At 52.8% G+C, this 14,882-nt stretch overlaps 1 protein-coding gene across 1 annotated transcript in view; it reads left to right on the top strand.

Annotated features, from left to right (window-relative positions):
* The window catches only part of PLB1 (phospholipase B1), an 87,849-nt gene that overhangs the window by 29,886 nt on the left and 43,081 nt on the right, over nt 1–14,882 (top strand). Inside the window, exons 15-26 of the mRNA XM_084900207.1 lie at nt 566–617; nt 984–1,064; nt 4,110–4,175; nt 4,496–4,596; nt 6,515–6,596; nt 9,472–9,576; nt 9,697–9,792; nt 10,014–10,085; nt 11,082–11,120; nt 11,627–11,687; nt 12,672–12,730; nt 13,637–13,710. Of these exons, the coding sequence (XP_084756333.1) occupies nt 566–617; nt 984–1,064; nt 4,110–4,175; nt 4,496–4,596; nt 6,515–6,596; nt 9,472–9,576; nt 9,697–9,792; nt 10,014–10,085; nt 11,082–11,120; nt 11,627–11,687; nt 12,672–12,730; nt 13,637–13,710 (888 nt within the window). The remainder of the gene's footprint in view (nt 1–565; nt 618–983; nt 1,065–4,109; nt 4,176–4,495; nt 4,597–6,514; nt 6,597–9,471; nt 9,577–9,696; nt 9,793–10,013; nt 10,086–11,081; nt 11,121–11,626; nt 11,688–12,671; nt 12,731–13,636; nt 13,711–14,882) is intronic.

Below are 14,882 nucleotides of genomic sequence, written 5' to 3'. Positions count from 1 at the left end.
TCTTCCTCCATGGGTCAGTTTTGACCATCTCACTTACTGCTCCCAATGACCCTCTAAGATTGGGGATTTATCTCCATGTTTGCAGGTGTGTTTTTTTTTTGTTTTGTTTTTTTGTTGTTTTTTTTTTTTTTGCTTTTGTTTTACTAGGTACATAAATCACATTCCCACAGTTAGCAAGAGGTAACTAAACGTCAAACCCACGTGTGTCTGGCTCAGCTATGTCACCTTGAGAGTGAGGGCCTTTTGAGGCTGAGGTCACGGCAGGAGCCATGCATGACACCAAACACTCACATGCAGCCTCCATGTGCCCTGAGTGAGCATGGCTGGGGGAGAAAGTGTGTAATCCAGTCAGGAAACAAGTCCTCCAGCGGTCCCTGCCTCACCGTGGAGTGTTCCGCTCATCCGTAGACATGACGCCCCACCCCCACCCCCAGCTCTGAGATGGCATGGCCTTCAGTCCAACTTCCCTGCTGTTTATTTTGTTCCTGTCCTCTGCTGAGTCCCCTCCCAGCCCAGCTTCACAGTCCCAGCTCCTCACATGACTTCTTCCTGGGTCTGCCCACAGGGATCTGCCTGCTCAGGCCAGGAGGCTGGTGGGCCTGATGAAGAATGACACGGTAAGTCTCGGGGAGGAGCCACCTGGGGCCACTTGAGGTCAGACTCCCCAGAGCAGGGATTGGACGGGAGAAATCCATGGAGACAGAGAGAGTCAGCTTAGGGGGAGGACAGAGCCATGTGGAAGTCTAGAAAGTCCACCTTTTGAAAACAACAACAAAAAAACAAAACAAAAAAAACAATGATTTAGTACCTATGACCTGTGACCTATGACCTCAGGGCCCCAAAACCAATGAACAGGAAACATCAGTGTCCTCTAAACCCTGTGGTGTGTGAGGACCCTCCCCTAAGAGTATTCAGCACTTTGCATTTTCCTTGATTTGACTCTGGGATAAGGCATTTACTTGTTTGTTTTTTATTCATTTCAGAGGGTAAATTTTGAGGAAGATTGGAAGATTATCACCATGTTTATAGGAGGCAATGACCTCTGTGATCACTGCAATGATCCGGTAGGTCCCAGGCCCTTAACTCAAGACACACACAATCCCCATCCCCACCCAAGGACGGATTTCCACCCCAGGTGCCTGGAGCAGTGCTGTTGGGTTGGGACTTGGGGCTTGTGGTTTGGCATGGATCCAACCTGGGAATAATCCCAAAACTGAGTGGGCATTGACCTCCAGGATGAGATTTTAGCAGGACGAGCAGCACTGCCAATGAGATCAATCCTGATTAGGTTTCTGTGGAGGAGGCCTGATCCTATCATTCTAGAAACCAAGATAACATTCCAGTGCTCCCCAAACCTGGCATCTCTTTGTAAGTCAGCTCTTTTCTCCTGGGCTGAGCGGCCTCGCTTCTCTGCCTTTGTGCCGTCAGTTGTATGGGAAAGTTGATTTCCTAATGCAGGCACTTGGGCAAAGTCCAGAGCCCAGCCATTCCGGGCTGATGGGAAGCCCAGGAGCCTGGCGGCTGCCCTGTGGGTTCGATGCCTCTTCCTGGAATCCCAGGTTCTCTGAGCTGGAAGAAACCCACAGCCATCCTGACCAGTCTCCACCCACAACAAAAACGCCTTTCGCAGAATCCAGTGGTTGAACATTTCCAGTGATGGGCAGCTTTTGAACTTGCAAGGCAGCCCTAAGTAGTATTTGGAGTCAGTGTAAATTGCTTTGTGTTAAGCCCGAATCTACTTGGTGATATACATGCCAATGGTGATATCTATGCTGGGCATGCCTCTTCTACACTCAATTCAGCTGACTTTCTTTTAAGTAGGTTTTTTTTTTTTAATTATTGTATAAGTAATACACACAGAAATCATATCAAAGCCCAGAGAAAATTATGTTCTCTGTACCATATTTACAACATCCAGAAATGCCGTTGCTAACATTTTTATATGTGCCTAGCATTTTCTGTAACTATGGAGAAAATGCTTTCTTATTTTCTAAAACTGGTATCTACCTGAAAATATTGTTTGGTAACCTGCTTTCTTTTTCTTTTTTTCAATGGCAACACATTGGGAAGATATTCCTATATCAATATTTAATTCTTAGTTGCTATATAGTAGCCCATCATATAGATTGGCCATAATTGAGTACTTAGCTTGTATTACTTCTGATTAGGCCTATTATGTATAACACCAGGATAAGCAACCACCTTTATGTACATCCAGAATTATTTCCTGGTATATATTCTGAGTAGTAAGCTCTCTAAGCAAAAAGATATATATATCCCCCCCGCCCCCCATGTTTTATTATGAAAAATTTCCAAACATATTGAGAGGCTGAAAGACTGGTGCAGTAAGTGCCCATATGCCCACCACAGAGACTTTAAGGTTGTTAATACTGTGCCACATTAACATATATCTGCCCATCTATCTCATCTGGGGGTGACTCCGCATATTTTTAAAGCTTTGTGTACATATTGCCAAATGGCTCCCAGAATGTTTATACCAATTATGCCTATTTCTCCCTATTCCAACTGGCAATGTATGTTATTTAATAACTGCTAATCTGATTAATGAAAAAAAAATTGTATTATTTTCAAATTTTGCATTTATTTACTTTCTAGGTGAGAATACATTTTTATTTCCTTTGTTTGAATCTCTCCTCTTGATAAATTCTACATTATGCCCTTTGGCCATTTCCTGTTAAGGCATTTATCTTTATTGATTTACAAAAACCCCTTATGCCAAGTATACTAACCCTTTTTCAAATACGTTGCCTATTTGTTGTCTTCCATTTAGCTTTGTTTACAGTGTTTTCTGATAAACAGGACTTTTTTTATTTTATTTCTAGTATCGTTTGCCGGGCACGTATTATACGCCAGGCATGGTACTAGGAGCTAAACAAACGAGTGAAAACGCAATCTCTGTCCTCAGGAAACTCCCACCGTCAGGGGAGGATGACACAGGCAATTCACCATAACACAATTGAGAAAACCCCATGTGTGGGTCTGGTGCAACACTGAAGGCAGAATTGCCCTGGGAACTTGGGAATTTGGCATGGGGTGGGAGGAGTGTCAGAGTTTATACAGAATTAGGAGACTTCCCAGCTGGCACTGAAGGCTAGGACATTTGTCAGGCAGAGATTTAGGAAGCTGAGCAAAATTTAGGAGGTGGTGAGTCTTGCTGTGGCCCTAAGGGGCGGCCCTGCTCCCAGGCCCCTCCTTTCTTGGCATCGAAGTCCCGGCATCTGGAGCTCTGGGGCCGGGGGAGAGGTAGAATCCTGGGCCCTCCACCACTTCGCCACAACTCTGATTAGTTTGGTAGAGCAAGGCTTTTGATTAGACTTCATTCAGAAAGGATGCCACTGCTTTAAAAAAGTGTAAGGACCACACCGAAATCAAGAGAAATGACCATTCAAGTATGTTTATGCCTGGGAGAGAGGTTCACAGGACCCTCTTGCCCTCCATTGTCTCCTGGAGTGACTTGGTTGGGCTGTGGATTCCCTGGCACTTGAGGTCGGGTGGGGAATCTTTTCTCTGCCAAGAGCCATCTGAATATTTATAACAGATCATTGGCAGGCCATACAGAATTAGCAACTTAAAAACTGGCCTGCTCTATTTGTTCAAACATTTCATTAACTCATCCCTAATGCCTCGGCAAGGCCAGACCAAATGATTTCTCGGGCCTTAGATGGCCCCCGGAACGGACCTCCTCCACCCCTGCCTCAGCAGAAGAGGTCAAGGCAGAGGACCAGAGGATGTTCAAGCTGCAGGCGCTCTTAGGGGTCCTCTGCTCCAACACCCATTATAGAGGGACCCAGAGATGGGCTGTGGCTTAGCTAAGGCCCTGCATCGAGTTGATAGGACGTGGATCCAGAGCTTTCCATAGCTCCATGGAGGAGAAAGGGTGCTTCCCGTGCAGAAGAAAGGGGTCACAGCCATGAAAAGCCTGAGGGCTGTAGGGTTGGTATGGAGGCTTGGGACCCCAATGCAAACCTATGCTTCAGTGGTGCCCATTCTGGCTGAAATATAGGAAGGAGGGAACCTAAGAGAAGAAGCCGCCTGGTCTGCGTAGAGATTGGGTGACGAATGGTCTGAGGTGTTTCCTCTTCCTGCAGGCCCGCTACTCCCCCCAGAACTTCACGGACAACATTGGGAAGGCTCTGGACATCCTCCACGCTGAGGTACCAGGGCCGGGTCACGGGGCCTCTGAGCAGCTCAACCACAGTTCTCCTCAGGCCTCAGACCAGCCTGGAGGCGGCTCTGGCTTCTGGCTGAGGTGCCTTTTCCTGGTGCCTTGACCTGGAGACCAGAACAACCATGCTGTCTGTCCTGGTCCTAACAGCCTAAACACATGGGTGTCGATGGGGAGGAGGAGGGAGAGGCAGGGAGAGGCGGTGATGCAGGAAGTGGATGGGGCCAGATGGAAGGCCATGGACCTGACAGCCAACAGGGGGGCTGCCCAGCCTCCAGCCTCTCAGGGACTGGTCTTGCCTTTGCTCAGGTCCCTCGGGCGTTTGTAAACCTGGTAAAGACTATGCAGATCGTCAACCTGAGGGAGCTGTACCAAGAGAAGAAAGTCCCCTGCCCACGGCTGATCCTCAGGTAAGCTCCTGCTCCTGCTCCTGCTCCTGCTCCTGCTCCTGCTCCTGCAAGGGACATAGCACCCTGAGCAGAAAGTTACTCTGATGAGTTAGGAAAGCCCAAGGCAGAGTGTGAGCAGTGCCAGGACCGCCCCATTTTCTAGCCTGACAAGGTCTAATGGAGGAGACTCTTATGACCTCAGCTACCCTTGGAATATGCATTTGCAACCTAACATGCTTCTGCTGTCACGGCAGCTCAGGACACCCTCCATCGGCCAGGGAGGGAAGAGTTGAGCATGAGTCATGGGGGCCTGTGTGGACCTACTTTTCAGTGTATGCAGAGCTCCCCCTCCCAGGGCCCCATCTCTAGGACAGAGGGAGCCTCTGTCTGGCATGGTGCTCCAGGCTGGGTGCTCACAAATGTAGGGCTGTTGTCACTCGATGGAAAAGCAGGTGCTCCAATCAGAACCAAGAGGGCCCAGAGGACAGAGTCTTCCCCGGAGAACAGACGCCCTGCTCCTAGGAAGCCAAATAGAGGGGGTGCCCCCTCTGGTATCCCACGTCTGCATGACCCTCAGGAACAAGATGTCCTTCTAGCCCGAGCACAAGGCCTCCTCTGGACCATCCACTGAGGTCATGGTGGCTCTGCCCATCCCCCCGCTGCCCCCAGCTCTGTAGCGCCTCCCCGCCTCCCCCAGCATATCACATGGTATTTATTCATGTGCCTCTCCCCCACAGCCCTGAACTCTGTCTGAGTCACTGCCAGCACAGCACGGGGGCTCAGCGGCTGTTGGCTGAAGGGCTGAATGAATAATTTACAAGGGCCAGATTTGCTCGTTGAAATGAAGGGATACTTGGCTGGTCCCCTGAAGATCCATGCCAAACCTCACCTCAGGGCCCAGACTGCACAGGTCCCCACAGGAGGCCTGAGGGAGCTGAGATCAGGGGGGCGGCTGCCGGATGACACACGCCTATTAACACAGCCGGTGTCAGGCGTGCTATTTTCAGCTACTGACGCATCCGCTGGCTCCCACTTTCTCCAGTCCCCGGGCCACGTGGGGTTCAGTGTTTTCATTCCGTTTCAGAGCAGCTCACCCAAGAGTCTCTTGCTGCCAATCATGGGCAGGGTTTTCAGACAATTAAAGCTCAAGGTTCAGAGCATTGCATTTGCCAGGTTCGTTTTCAAATCTGATGTCCAAGTCACAGACTGTGGGTTAGACAGGTTCAAGGTCACCTTGTCCTGCCACCTGTCCAGTGCACTGCCTTCTCTGCTGCTCGGTCTCAGCAGGGGGTGCTGAGTCTAGACTGGGCTCCCCACACTAGTATCATCTTATCCCCCTGGACAAAAAGCCCAGATCAGAGCTGCAGACTGGACAGAGGCAGTTTCACCAGGAATTAGGAGCTCAGGTTCAGACCAGACAGACTGGAGTTCAAGTCCTAGCTCTACCCTTTACATCCATGTGACCTTGAGAAAAATCACCACACTGAGCCTCAGTTTTTTCCACTATAAAATGGGGTAATGATAATACAACTTCTAGAAGAGCTAAAGAGAACTGAACAGGTTAATACTCAGAAGACTCTTGGCACAGTAGCTATTCAATATGCGTTAGCCATTATTATTATCGGTATCACTATTGTTATTGAAAAGGAGGTGTTCCTTACCCGTGCTGCACTGTCCTCAGGCAGTCATGAGGCAACTCCACCCCGTAAAAATCACGCCTGCCGATCTCAGAAGTGACTGTCTCATCTTCACGAGCAAATCCAGGTCTGGGAGATTTTCTCAGTTCCATCTGGTACACCGGACAGGTTAGCCAGTCCGTTAGCACAGACTCCTGATACCATCAAGCTGAACAGATTCCGAATCTCAGGCCAGCATTTCTGCACCATGCACTCAGACCGTGACTTGGTGGGGTGGGGCACCTCTTCTGTTTGCTCTGCAGGAACCTGTGCCCCTGTGTCCTGAAGTATGATGATAACTCAACAGAGGTTGCCACCCTCATCGAATTAAACAAGAAGTATCAGGTGAGGTGGGCAAGGGTTCTGGGCTGCTGTGGATTTGGTTGCTCAGGTTGGAAAGAGATTGTGCCAAAGTTATTGTGATCCCAACCGGGTGTGAGGTTACCTCTGACCAGTTTGCATATTGAAAGACATCCTGCAAGACGGGGGTGGGGGTGGGGGGGCGACTGTGGTTTCATTTACTTTATCAGCTATAGAGTCACGTAACTGAACACACATCACCAAGTCTCAGTTATTTCTAGTTGTCCGTGCAGAATGGGTAGGAGCCTCTGACTCCCGGTAGGAAACTATTTCCACCCAGTGGAGTCTGGAGGATTCCGTGAGAGAACATGCATTTCCTGTGTCCTCCCCTCCTGGGGGAATGAGTGTTACTGGGGAGCACGAGGAGAAAGGAAGTCAGCAGGTGGCCTTCAGACATCCTATGGGTTGGTCATGCCCGGCCTTTCTCCATCAAAACTTTGACCAGAGCATCGGACTCCCCTGACTCTATTTTGTCTTTCCCCCAAATTAATTGTCCGGTCACTCCCAGCCTGCAAACATCTTCCAGAATGGTTCATCCTTCAAGTCCAAGGTCTCCTTAGAGTAGAACCACTTCTCTGCAGACCCTTTCGGATGAACACCACCTGCCAGGGGTGTCAGGGCTCAGGAGAAGGATCTCTATCAGGCTCTGACGCCCTCGCCCAGCCCTCTGGGTGACTGCCCTCTGCACCGCCCTCTCTGTGAGCAGACGCCTGGTCTCCGAGGCCAGCACCAGGAGAGGGAAGGCAGTGGAGATGATGGCCATGAGAGTAGACCTGTTCCAGGTGGGGTTCTTGGGTTCAAGCTACAAAAGCTTGTGCCATTCTGGTTGATTGAATCAGATTTATCATTTCATCCAAATATTGGAAAGAGCTAGAAAGGTAAGGTCAGTGGCCAAGCCACCAGAATCATGGGGTTTTAGAGAATAAGCCCTAAGAATCAAAATTAGGCCCAAGAACTAGTCCATGAGACACCATGGACACCACTGGATCAGGTGCTGCCCTCTGCAGGATGGAGTTTGTGTGACTCCAATGGGAGTGTCCATTGGGGACCCTCGGCACGAGCACTTGCCCAGTTGTAAGGGGCGTTGAGAAGCTAGTTTTTCCCTTTCTCGCCTTCTACAGTTAGTGGCAGGCTGCCCTCTAACAGAGGAGTTTCTCAGACATAGAAAGTGGGTTCAGCCCGACCGACATGGCTCAGTGGTTGAACGTCACCCTATGAACCAGGAGGTCATGGTTCAATTCCTGTCAGGGCGCACGCCCAGGTTGTAGGCTCCATCCCCAGGAAGGGGTGTGCAGGAGGTGGCTGATCAATGATTCTCTCTCATCATTGATGTTTCTCTCTCTCCCTTTCTCTCTGAAATCAATAAAAATATATATTTAGAGAGAGAGGCGGGGGGGGGGTTCAGATGCTGGTAGACAAAAAGAACGATTCACCAAATTGCCTTCAACCTTTCTAGATTAGCCAGCTGTTCCAGGCCTGACCTTGCTACCACTGAGACTCTAACTTAGTGTCCTGGAGGAACTCACACCTCAGCCACCTGAGGCCATCAGGCCCTCTCTCAGGACCCTTTCCCTCCCTACTTCCAGCAAAAGCGATGGGTTCCCCCTGGAGACGATCATTGCTATTAGTGCCACCAGGTGCCAGGCATTCTAGACAGTTTCTTTCATTTCTCAAGAGGCATGGTGCCATGGTGAGCCATTGTGGTTGATCCATGGAGTAACCAGTAGCATTGGGAAGGACTTAAGTGATGGTCGAGGTCTTGCCAAATATCCTCCACTTACAGATGAGGAAATAGAGGTCTGGAGAAGGAAAGCATCTTGCTGAAATCCACCATCTAGCTAGTGGCACCGCACCCTCTGCCCCACTCGAGGCTCGGCTTGTATCCAGGAGACTCCCCTGGGAGGTCACACTGAGGCATTCCCCACACAGGCGCCCTCTTTCTGGCTGTCCCTGGACAGAGACAGTGCGTGGTGTCTTCTGAAGTGACCACCCTAATGTTCTCGGGTTTGCTAACCTGACCTCCCCCGGCAGCCAGGGTTTTGGCCCCGAATGGTGAGCACCTGGCAAGCAGGGAGACGGCAGTCTGGCAGGAGCAGAGCCAGAACTGGGCTAATTGGTCCTCCTGGAACGGAGCCCGAGTGGAAGCTGTGAGAGGAACAGCTTCATCACCTTCCTGGACAGACCTGAGCGGCTCACAGGAGTGTGCAGGCCGGGAGCCGCGTGCTCACACACCATGCTATAGAAATAGGCATTCAATGGTGTGGACTCATCTTGGATTTTCTGAACAAATGTAGGACAGAAATAAAGTAAATGTAAGGGTTATCCCAACAAGTCATTTGATCAAATATGTACCCCTCTCCAAGTTTTAAAACATATATATATTTTTTTATCGATTGCAGAGAGAAGGGGAGAGGGAGAAAGAGATAGAAACATCAATGATGAGGAGAATCATTGACCAGCTGCCTCCTGTATGCTCCACACTGGGGATCGAGCCGACAACCCGGGCAATGTGCCCTGAGCAGGAATTGAACCGTGACCTCCTATCTCATAGGTTGACACTCAACCAGTGAGCCATACCAGCCAGGCCCTGTCCCCAAATTTTAACCAAGAGCTTTACAAGAGGATCAAGCTGATGGACTTGGGTCTTCCCCTACATTCCATGGTCAAATGTATGCAACGGCAACATAGGCTGAGGACAGGTTGAGATAAAGGCTGATCTAAAAAATAGTGGACTCCTGATCAGTTGAGATTGATTTCACTCCAAGTCCAGACTCTGTTTCCTTCTCTGGCGGAGAAGAGGGTTGCACCAAGCCGGAACAGGTGCAGGGAGCCCTGACCCCCTTCCGTTTGCCTCCTGCAGGAGCGGACGCACCAGTTGGTTGAGGGTGGGCGCTACGACACGAGGGATGACTTCACGGTGGTTGTGCAGCCGTTCTTCGAAAGAGTGGACATGCCGAAGACCCCGGTAAAGAAAGCTCGCGCCGTGGAGAAATGGGAGGCCCAGGTCATGCCCAGCTGTGTCTGAGCATAATCCGTGTTCCCCAGCGTCGCTTAACACAGCCCCTCTTCTCTGCCCTGTGCCTAGGAGGGGCTGCCGGACAGCTCTTTCTTCGCTCCAGACTGTTTCCACTTCAGCAAGAAGTCTCATGCCCACTCGGGCAGTGCTCTCTGGAACAACATGGTAAGATGACCGAGTTCGGGGGGAAAATGTCCTTCCTCTGCTGAGAAAAGACCCCAGAGAGCTTTCCCGGACCTCAGAGGCCCATCACTCGGGCTTTGTGAGTCCTGGCACAGCACCGATATCAGTCCACCTCTTTGTCCCTCCCTCCCTCCTCCAGCCCTGACCTTTCCATTCTTGCCACCTCTTTCTCACCACCCCCACCTTCCTGCTTCTTGGTTTAGCTGGAACCCGTTGGCCAGAAGTCAAGATGGCATGATTTTCAAAGCAAGATCAATATCACGTGTCCAAACGAGGTACAGTAAAAGCACATCCTGCCATGGCTCCATCATTCCCAGCCTTTTAAAGTCACATTAAGGTTTCTCAGTTCCTTGTACACCACAGCTCTGTTCGCCTGCTCACCCACCGGGCTCCGGGGAACCACCCACGGAGCCCTCTCCGGTTGGACTGTGATGGGTGACAGCCCTGTGGCCAGGAGGCCCTAGGGGGCTCCTCCATCTCTTCCTGGCACTGCCAGCCCTAGCATGGGCCTGGGCTGCGGGCAGCTCTTTCCAGGCAGAAAGGGGAACACGGCATCACCACCCAGCTCTCACTGGGAAGGTGGGGGGGGAGGGGGAGAAGCTCAGGGCAGGATGGGACAGAAGGACACTCCATCGCCATGTGGCCACGGTCTCCAGGGCACAATGGGAAGAGCGAGGAACAGGAACTGATTCCAGAATAACATCTGCTGGGATGGGGGTGGGGTGGTCATTTGGAAGCTGGCGCTGGGACGCAGACATTAGCCAGGAAGGCAACGTCGATCAGGCCCCCACGCTCACTCACATGTTGCTGGGAGATTCTTGGGCCTCTGCAGCTGCTCCCCCACCTCTGTGAGCTCCTCTGAATTCCCAGTGGGTCCCACTGAGCTGGGCTTGCGTGAGGCAGGACCTCAGGAAGCCGGACTTGTCTTGCCTGGGCAGGAAGGAGCCCAGGCTGCTGCAGGGTATGGGTGGCAGGGGGTGGCCAGGGGGCCTGGGGAGCAGAGACAGGGCTTGTATGAGAAGAAAGGGGTGCTCTGTTGGGAGGGGCAGGGTTGAGAAAGAGGTGACACAGCCGCCCAGCCAGCGAGGTGGGAGGTGAAGAGCAGGCCGGGCCATTCCTGGGAGCCACCGCAGGGTTTATTCTAATTGTTTCTGGGAGTTCAGGTTGGGTCAGGGCTGCAGAGAGGGCCCCAGTGCATCCTGGGAAGGAGCTCCAGGGTCAGCCTGGCAGGGAGGGGCTCACAGTGTTGCTCACCCCCCCTATTCTCACAGGACTCGCCGTTTCTGTGGACCTACAAGAACAGCGTGCAGGTATCTGCCAGTTGCTTTCTTCCATTTCACCAGCCAATGCATGGGGCGGCCCCTGAGCTGGGACTGGCCCAACAGGGTGGGTGAGAACAAGGGGTTCACACTCCTTTATGAAGTCCGTCCACCTACATCTTAGGCGGGGTACAGGGCGGGGTAAGTTCCATCAATGGGCCCAGCCGGTCAGGTCACGGCGTCAGCAAAGACATAGGTGGCGATCTCATCCTCCCCATAAAGCTGCTCTGGAAGCAGGACGGGGGCTGGGGTGGGGTGGGATGGGGTGGGGTGCGGTCATTTTGCTGATGCCGGGATTCTTGCATAGTTGGTGGAGAGGTCTGCACTGTTAGCAGATCCCAGGAGTGGCTGATGTCCAGAATCACCTAGGAAACCTTCTTCAAATGCCCTTTTGGCTCCTCCCCGGGGGGAAAGGGGACAGGAGTCTGTCTGTTAAAGCTTTCTCAGGGTCTGACGCTCAGGTCCGTTCACCCCTGAGGTTCATTCTGTGCCCTTAGGGCCATGGGAGCCAGCTGCTGTGCAGCGACAAAACCCCTTCGGACTCACCGCCCACCTCAGGTGAGCCCTCAGCGGTACGCCGGGACCCAGGGCTCTCCACAGGGTCGCCGGAGCCCGTGAATGTTCTGACAGCATTTTTCACATGCAACTCAGTGCCTGCTTCCTGTCTGGGCGGTCGCCTGGGACAAGTCCCTGATTGGCCTCCCTCTGCCCTGTGAGATGCCTCACCTGGCAGGCCCCAAGGTGTCAGGCCGGGAGCTGTTCGCTGCCCTTCCATGTCAGCCCCTTACAGGGAGCACAGGGAGGAGCATGTGACCTCCCACCCAGTGGCCTCGCCCAGTGGCCTGACCTCACTGAGGCCCAGAGGTAGGGTGTGGGGTGCTGAGCGAGTCCCAAGAGTGGCCCAGCTCTGTGAGTTGTCCTGGGCTCTAGGCTCTGCGATCCCTGTCACCTGAAGCTTTAGAAGGCACTTGGGGCACAGGAAGGCCTGATCCGATTATTTCTCAGTTGTTGTTGGAAATCCAGAACCAGCTCCAAATGGGCGGGGGGGGGGGGGGGGGGGGGGGCGGGGTGTGGAGGAGTGCGTCAGGCCCGGAACTGAATCTCCGATGGCGCAGTGCCCGCCTGGTTCTGCACTGGGGCCACAGATGGTATTCCACATGACAGCTGGCACCACAGTGGTGGGATCCCACCATGCCTTCCCTCCCTCCCTCCCACTGTGCCGCCTTCCCTCCCTCTTCCCCCCTTCCCCATCTCCTCCCCTTCCCTCTCATCCTCCTTCCCTTCCTTCCTCCCATCCTTCCTTCCATTCCCTTTTCTTCCTCTCTCCCTGCACCTCTCCCTCCCATAGGTCCAGTATTCCTCTATTGTGTCCTTATGGGGATAGTCTGTCCTTATATAACCCCTGCCTCCAGGGCCCATGGACCCTCAGACCCGAGAGGCCCAGGCGCCCTACGCTGGCATTCCCGATCTCGCTTAAAGAAGCACTAGGCTCCTACTCAGCTTCCTTCCCGCAGACTCAAGTGTGTCCGCTTGTCTCCGCAGTGCACGCCCTGAGACCTGCAGACATCCGAGTCGTGGCTGCTCTGGGGGATTCTCTGACGGTAAGGCCCCAGGGGTGGAGTTGGGGGGGGGGGGCGGGTAGCTGCGGTAGCTCCCGGTGCCAGTGCCAACTCCAGGGCCTGCGCTCCCGACCCCTGCCGTGTCCCCCTCCCTGCTCTGGCCTTGTCCATCTAAGAACATGGCCATGGCTTGTTTCGCAGCCCCTTTCCCATTCAGCTGTGCCAAGGGAAGTCCTTGTCAGGAGGGGACTGAATGCTCTCAGGCAGTGGAGGCTTCAGACACCTATTCCACTTTTTAACCATTGCAAAAATGCCATTCAACTCAAAAACCCTCCTACACCCCACCGTGTGGGCGCACTTCCCCTGCGGACGGTGCAGCTCAGGCCCTGTCCGCTTTGCCTGGCACGGAGAGCAGCAGCGACTCCAGGGCTGTGGCTGGCGTGCTGCTCCTAAGTTCAGAGAAGGACTCAGCCGTCCCAGAGGGCTGCGGGCAGGCCGCTCTTCTACAGCCATGGGTTGCCTTGCAGAAGGCCCCAGCGGGAAGGAGAGGAGCGTCAAGTTCATGAGAAATCTGCCCACTGCAGCCCGCCAAGATCCGTGGCCTCTTCCTCGGGCTTAGGGGGAACTCCGGAGCATGACGCTGACAGTAAAACCATAACGGTGTCTCACGTTTGTAAAGCACTGCAGAGGCTTCCAAACCGTTTTTGGTTTTTTTTTTACAACTCTGATCCCATTTGGTCATGCAAGGAGCGCTGTGACATAAGCAAGCCAGGCCCTCTGTGCAGCGAGGAGGCAGCTGCGGTGAGCAGGCCGCGAGCCCAGGGTTTCTGACTCCCGTCCAGCGTTCTGCTCATGCGCGATGCGTGTGCTGGGGACCCCCTGCACGCCCGCAGCCTCCGCGCGCTCTCCCTTGCTGAGTTCCCTGTGCGTTTTTGTGTGTTTCCTAAGGCTGGCAATGGAATCGGCTCCAAACCAGACGACCTTTCTGATGTCACCACTCAGTATCGAGGGCTGTCATATAGGTAACGTTAACCCATAGTCCCCTCCTATCCCATGTCCACTCCCAGAGATGGGGGGGGGGGGGGGGCTGTCTCCTGTAAAGACATAAATACCAAAGAGCTGGGACCAGGTCTGGAAGGGGCTTTCAGAAGGAAAACCTCTATGTCTGTCTGCCAGATGTGACCATGTGGTGAGTAGAGAGATCTTTGACTGCTGGTGACCTTTCTTTTTCTTTTTCTTTCTTTTTTTTTTTTTTAATTGTGCAGAAAAAGCAAACCAGGGTCCTTATCAGACTCCTGGGTCAGCAAAGCCAACATGAAATGCACCTGAAAAACACCCACCAGCTCTCTGAGTCTCCACCCACCTGTTTGCATGTATACGTGCACCACGTCTCTGTCTACTGTGTCTCTATGTGTCCACTCGTGTCGGTCTGTAGTCGCACCTCTGCCTTTACGTGTATGTACACACCTACTCAGAAAACTCCACAATGCAATCCACCTCGGGAGGAAATAACCAAGACAACATCACAGCCAACACACGTGGACTGAGGGGGATGTAAGGGGAGCACCGGCAAATGTGTGTGCTCATCCGGTCAGTGGCCAAGTGCCACATGGATGCCAAAGGGGGACTTCCAACCTGGCTTCCCAGAGAAGACGGGTCCCCAGTCATGTTGAGACACAGATTAGCCATTAGGTTGGGGAAAGGGGGAAAGAGAACTTTCCAGCCACAGAAGTAGAAAAGCTCAAGGTAGCAGGGGGGTGGTTAGATGTGGGTGTTCTTAAGTTTCCTTCCTAATAAAGTTAGAATTGAAGCATGCTTGCCAGTCATTGGCGATGAGCTCAGAATTCAGAACAACTAGAACAAAGCCAGCCACGAGAGGGCAGCGTGCTAACGAGAAGCTGGGTGGCCCGGCCATGCACTTGCCTCCTCCCTCTCCTTCGCAGTGAATTATTCCTATGAGTCGTTCCTTCTGAGAAAGTGAGAGGGAACACTGGGGTGATTAGGATTGTGACCGTTCTCCGGTCATCCCTGAGGACACTCAGAGGTGTCCTCTCTCAGCCTGTAGCCACCCACAGAGAGGACCCAGGGCGTGGGTAGCAAGAGGCCATCACCCTGAGAGCTGAGGAAATCGCCTCCCAGCCCTGATGTCCCCTAGGTTTCCACATATCTTAGCCAGGTAAGTGGCCACTAGCAG

This window comes from Pipistrellus hanaki (genome assembly GCF_964339955.1).
Source record: "Pipistrellus hanaki genome assembly, chromosome: 12".
Taxonomy (NCBI): Eukaryota; Metazoa; Chordata; class Mammalia; order Chiroptera; family Vespertilionidae; genus Pipistrellus; species Pipistrellus hanaki.
This window is presented reverse-complemented; position numbering and strand designations above follow the sequence as displayed.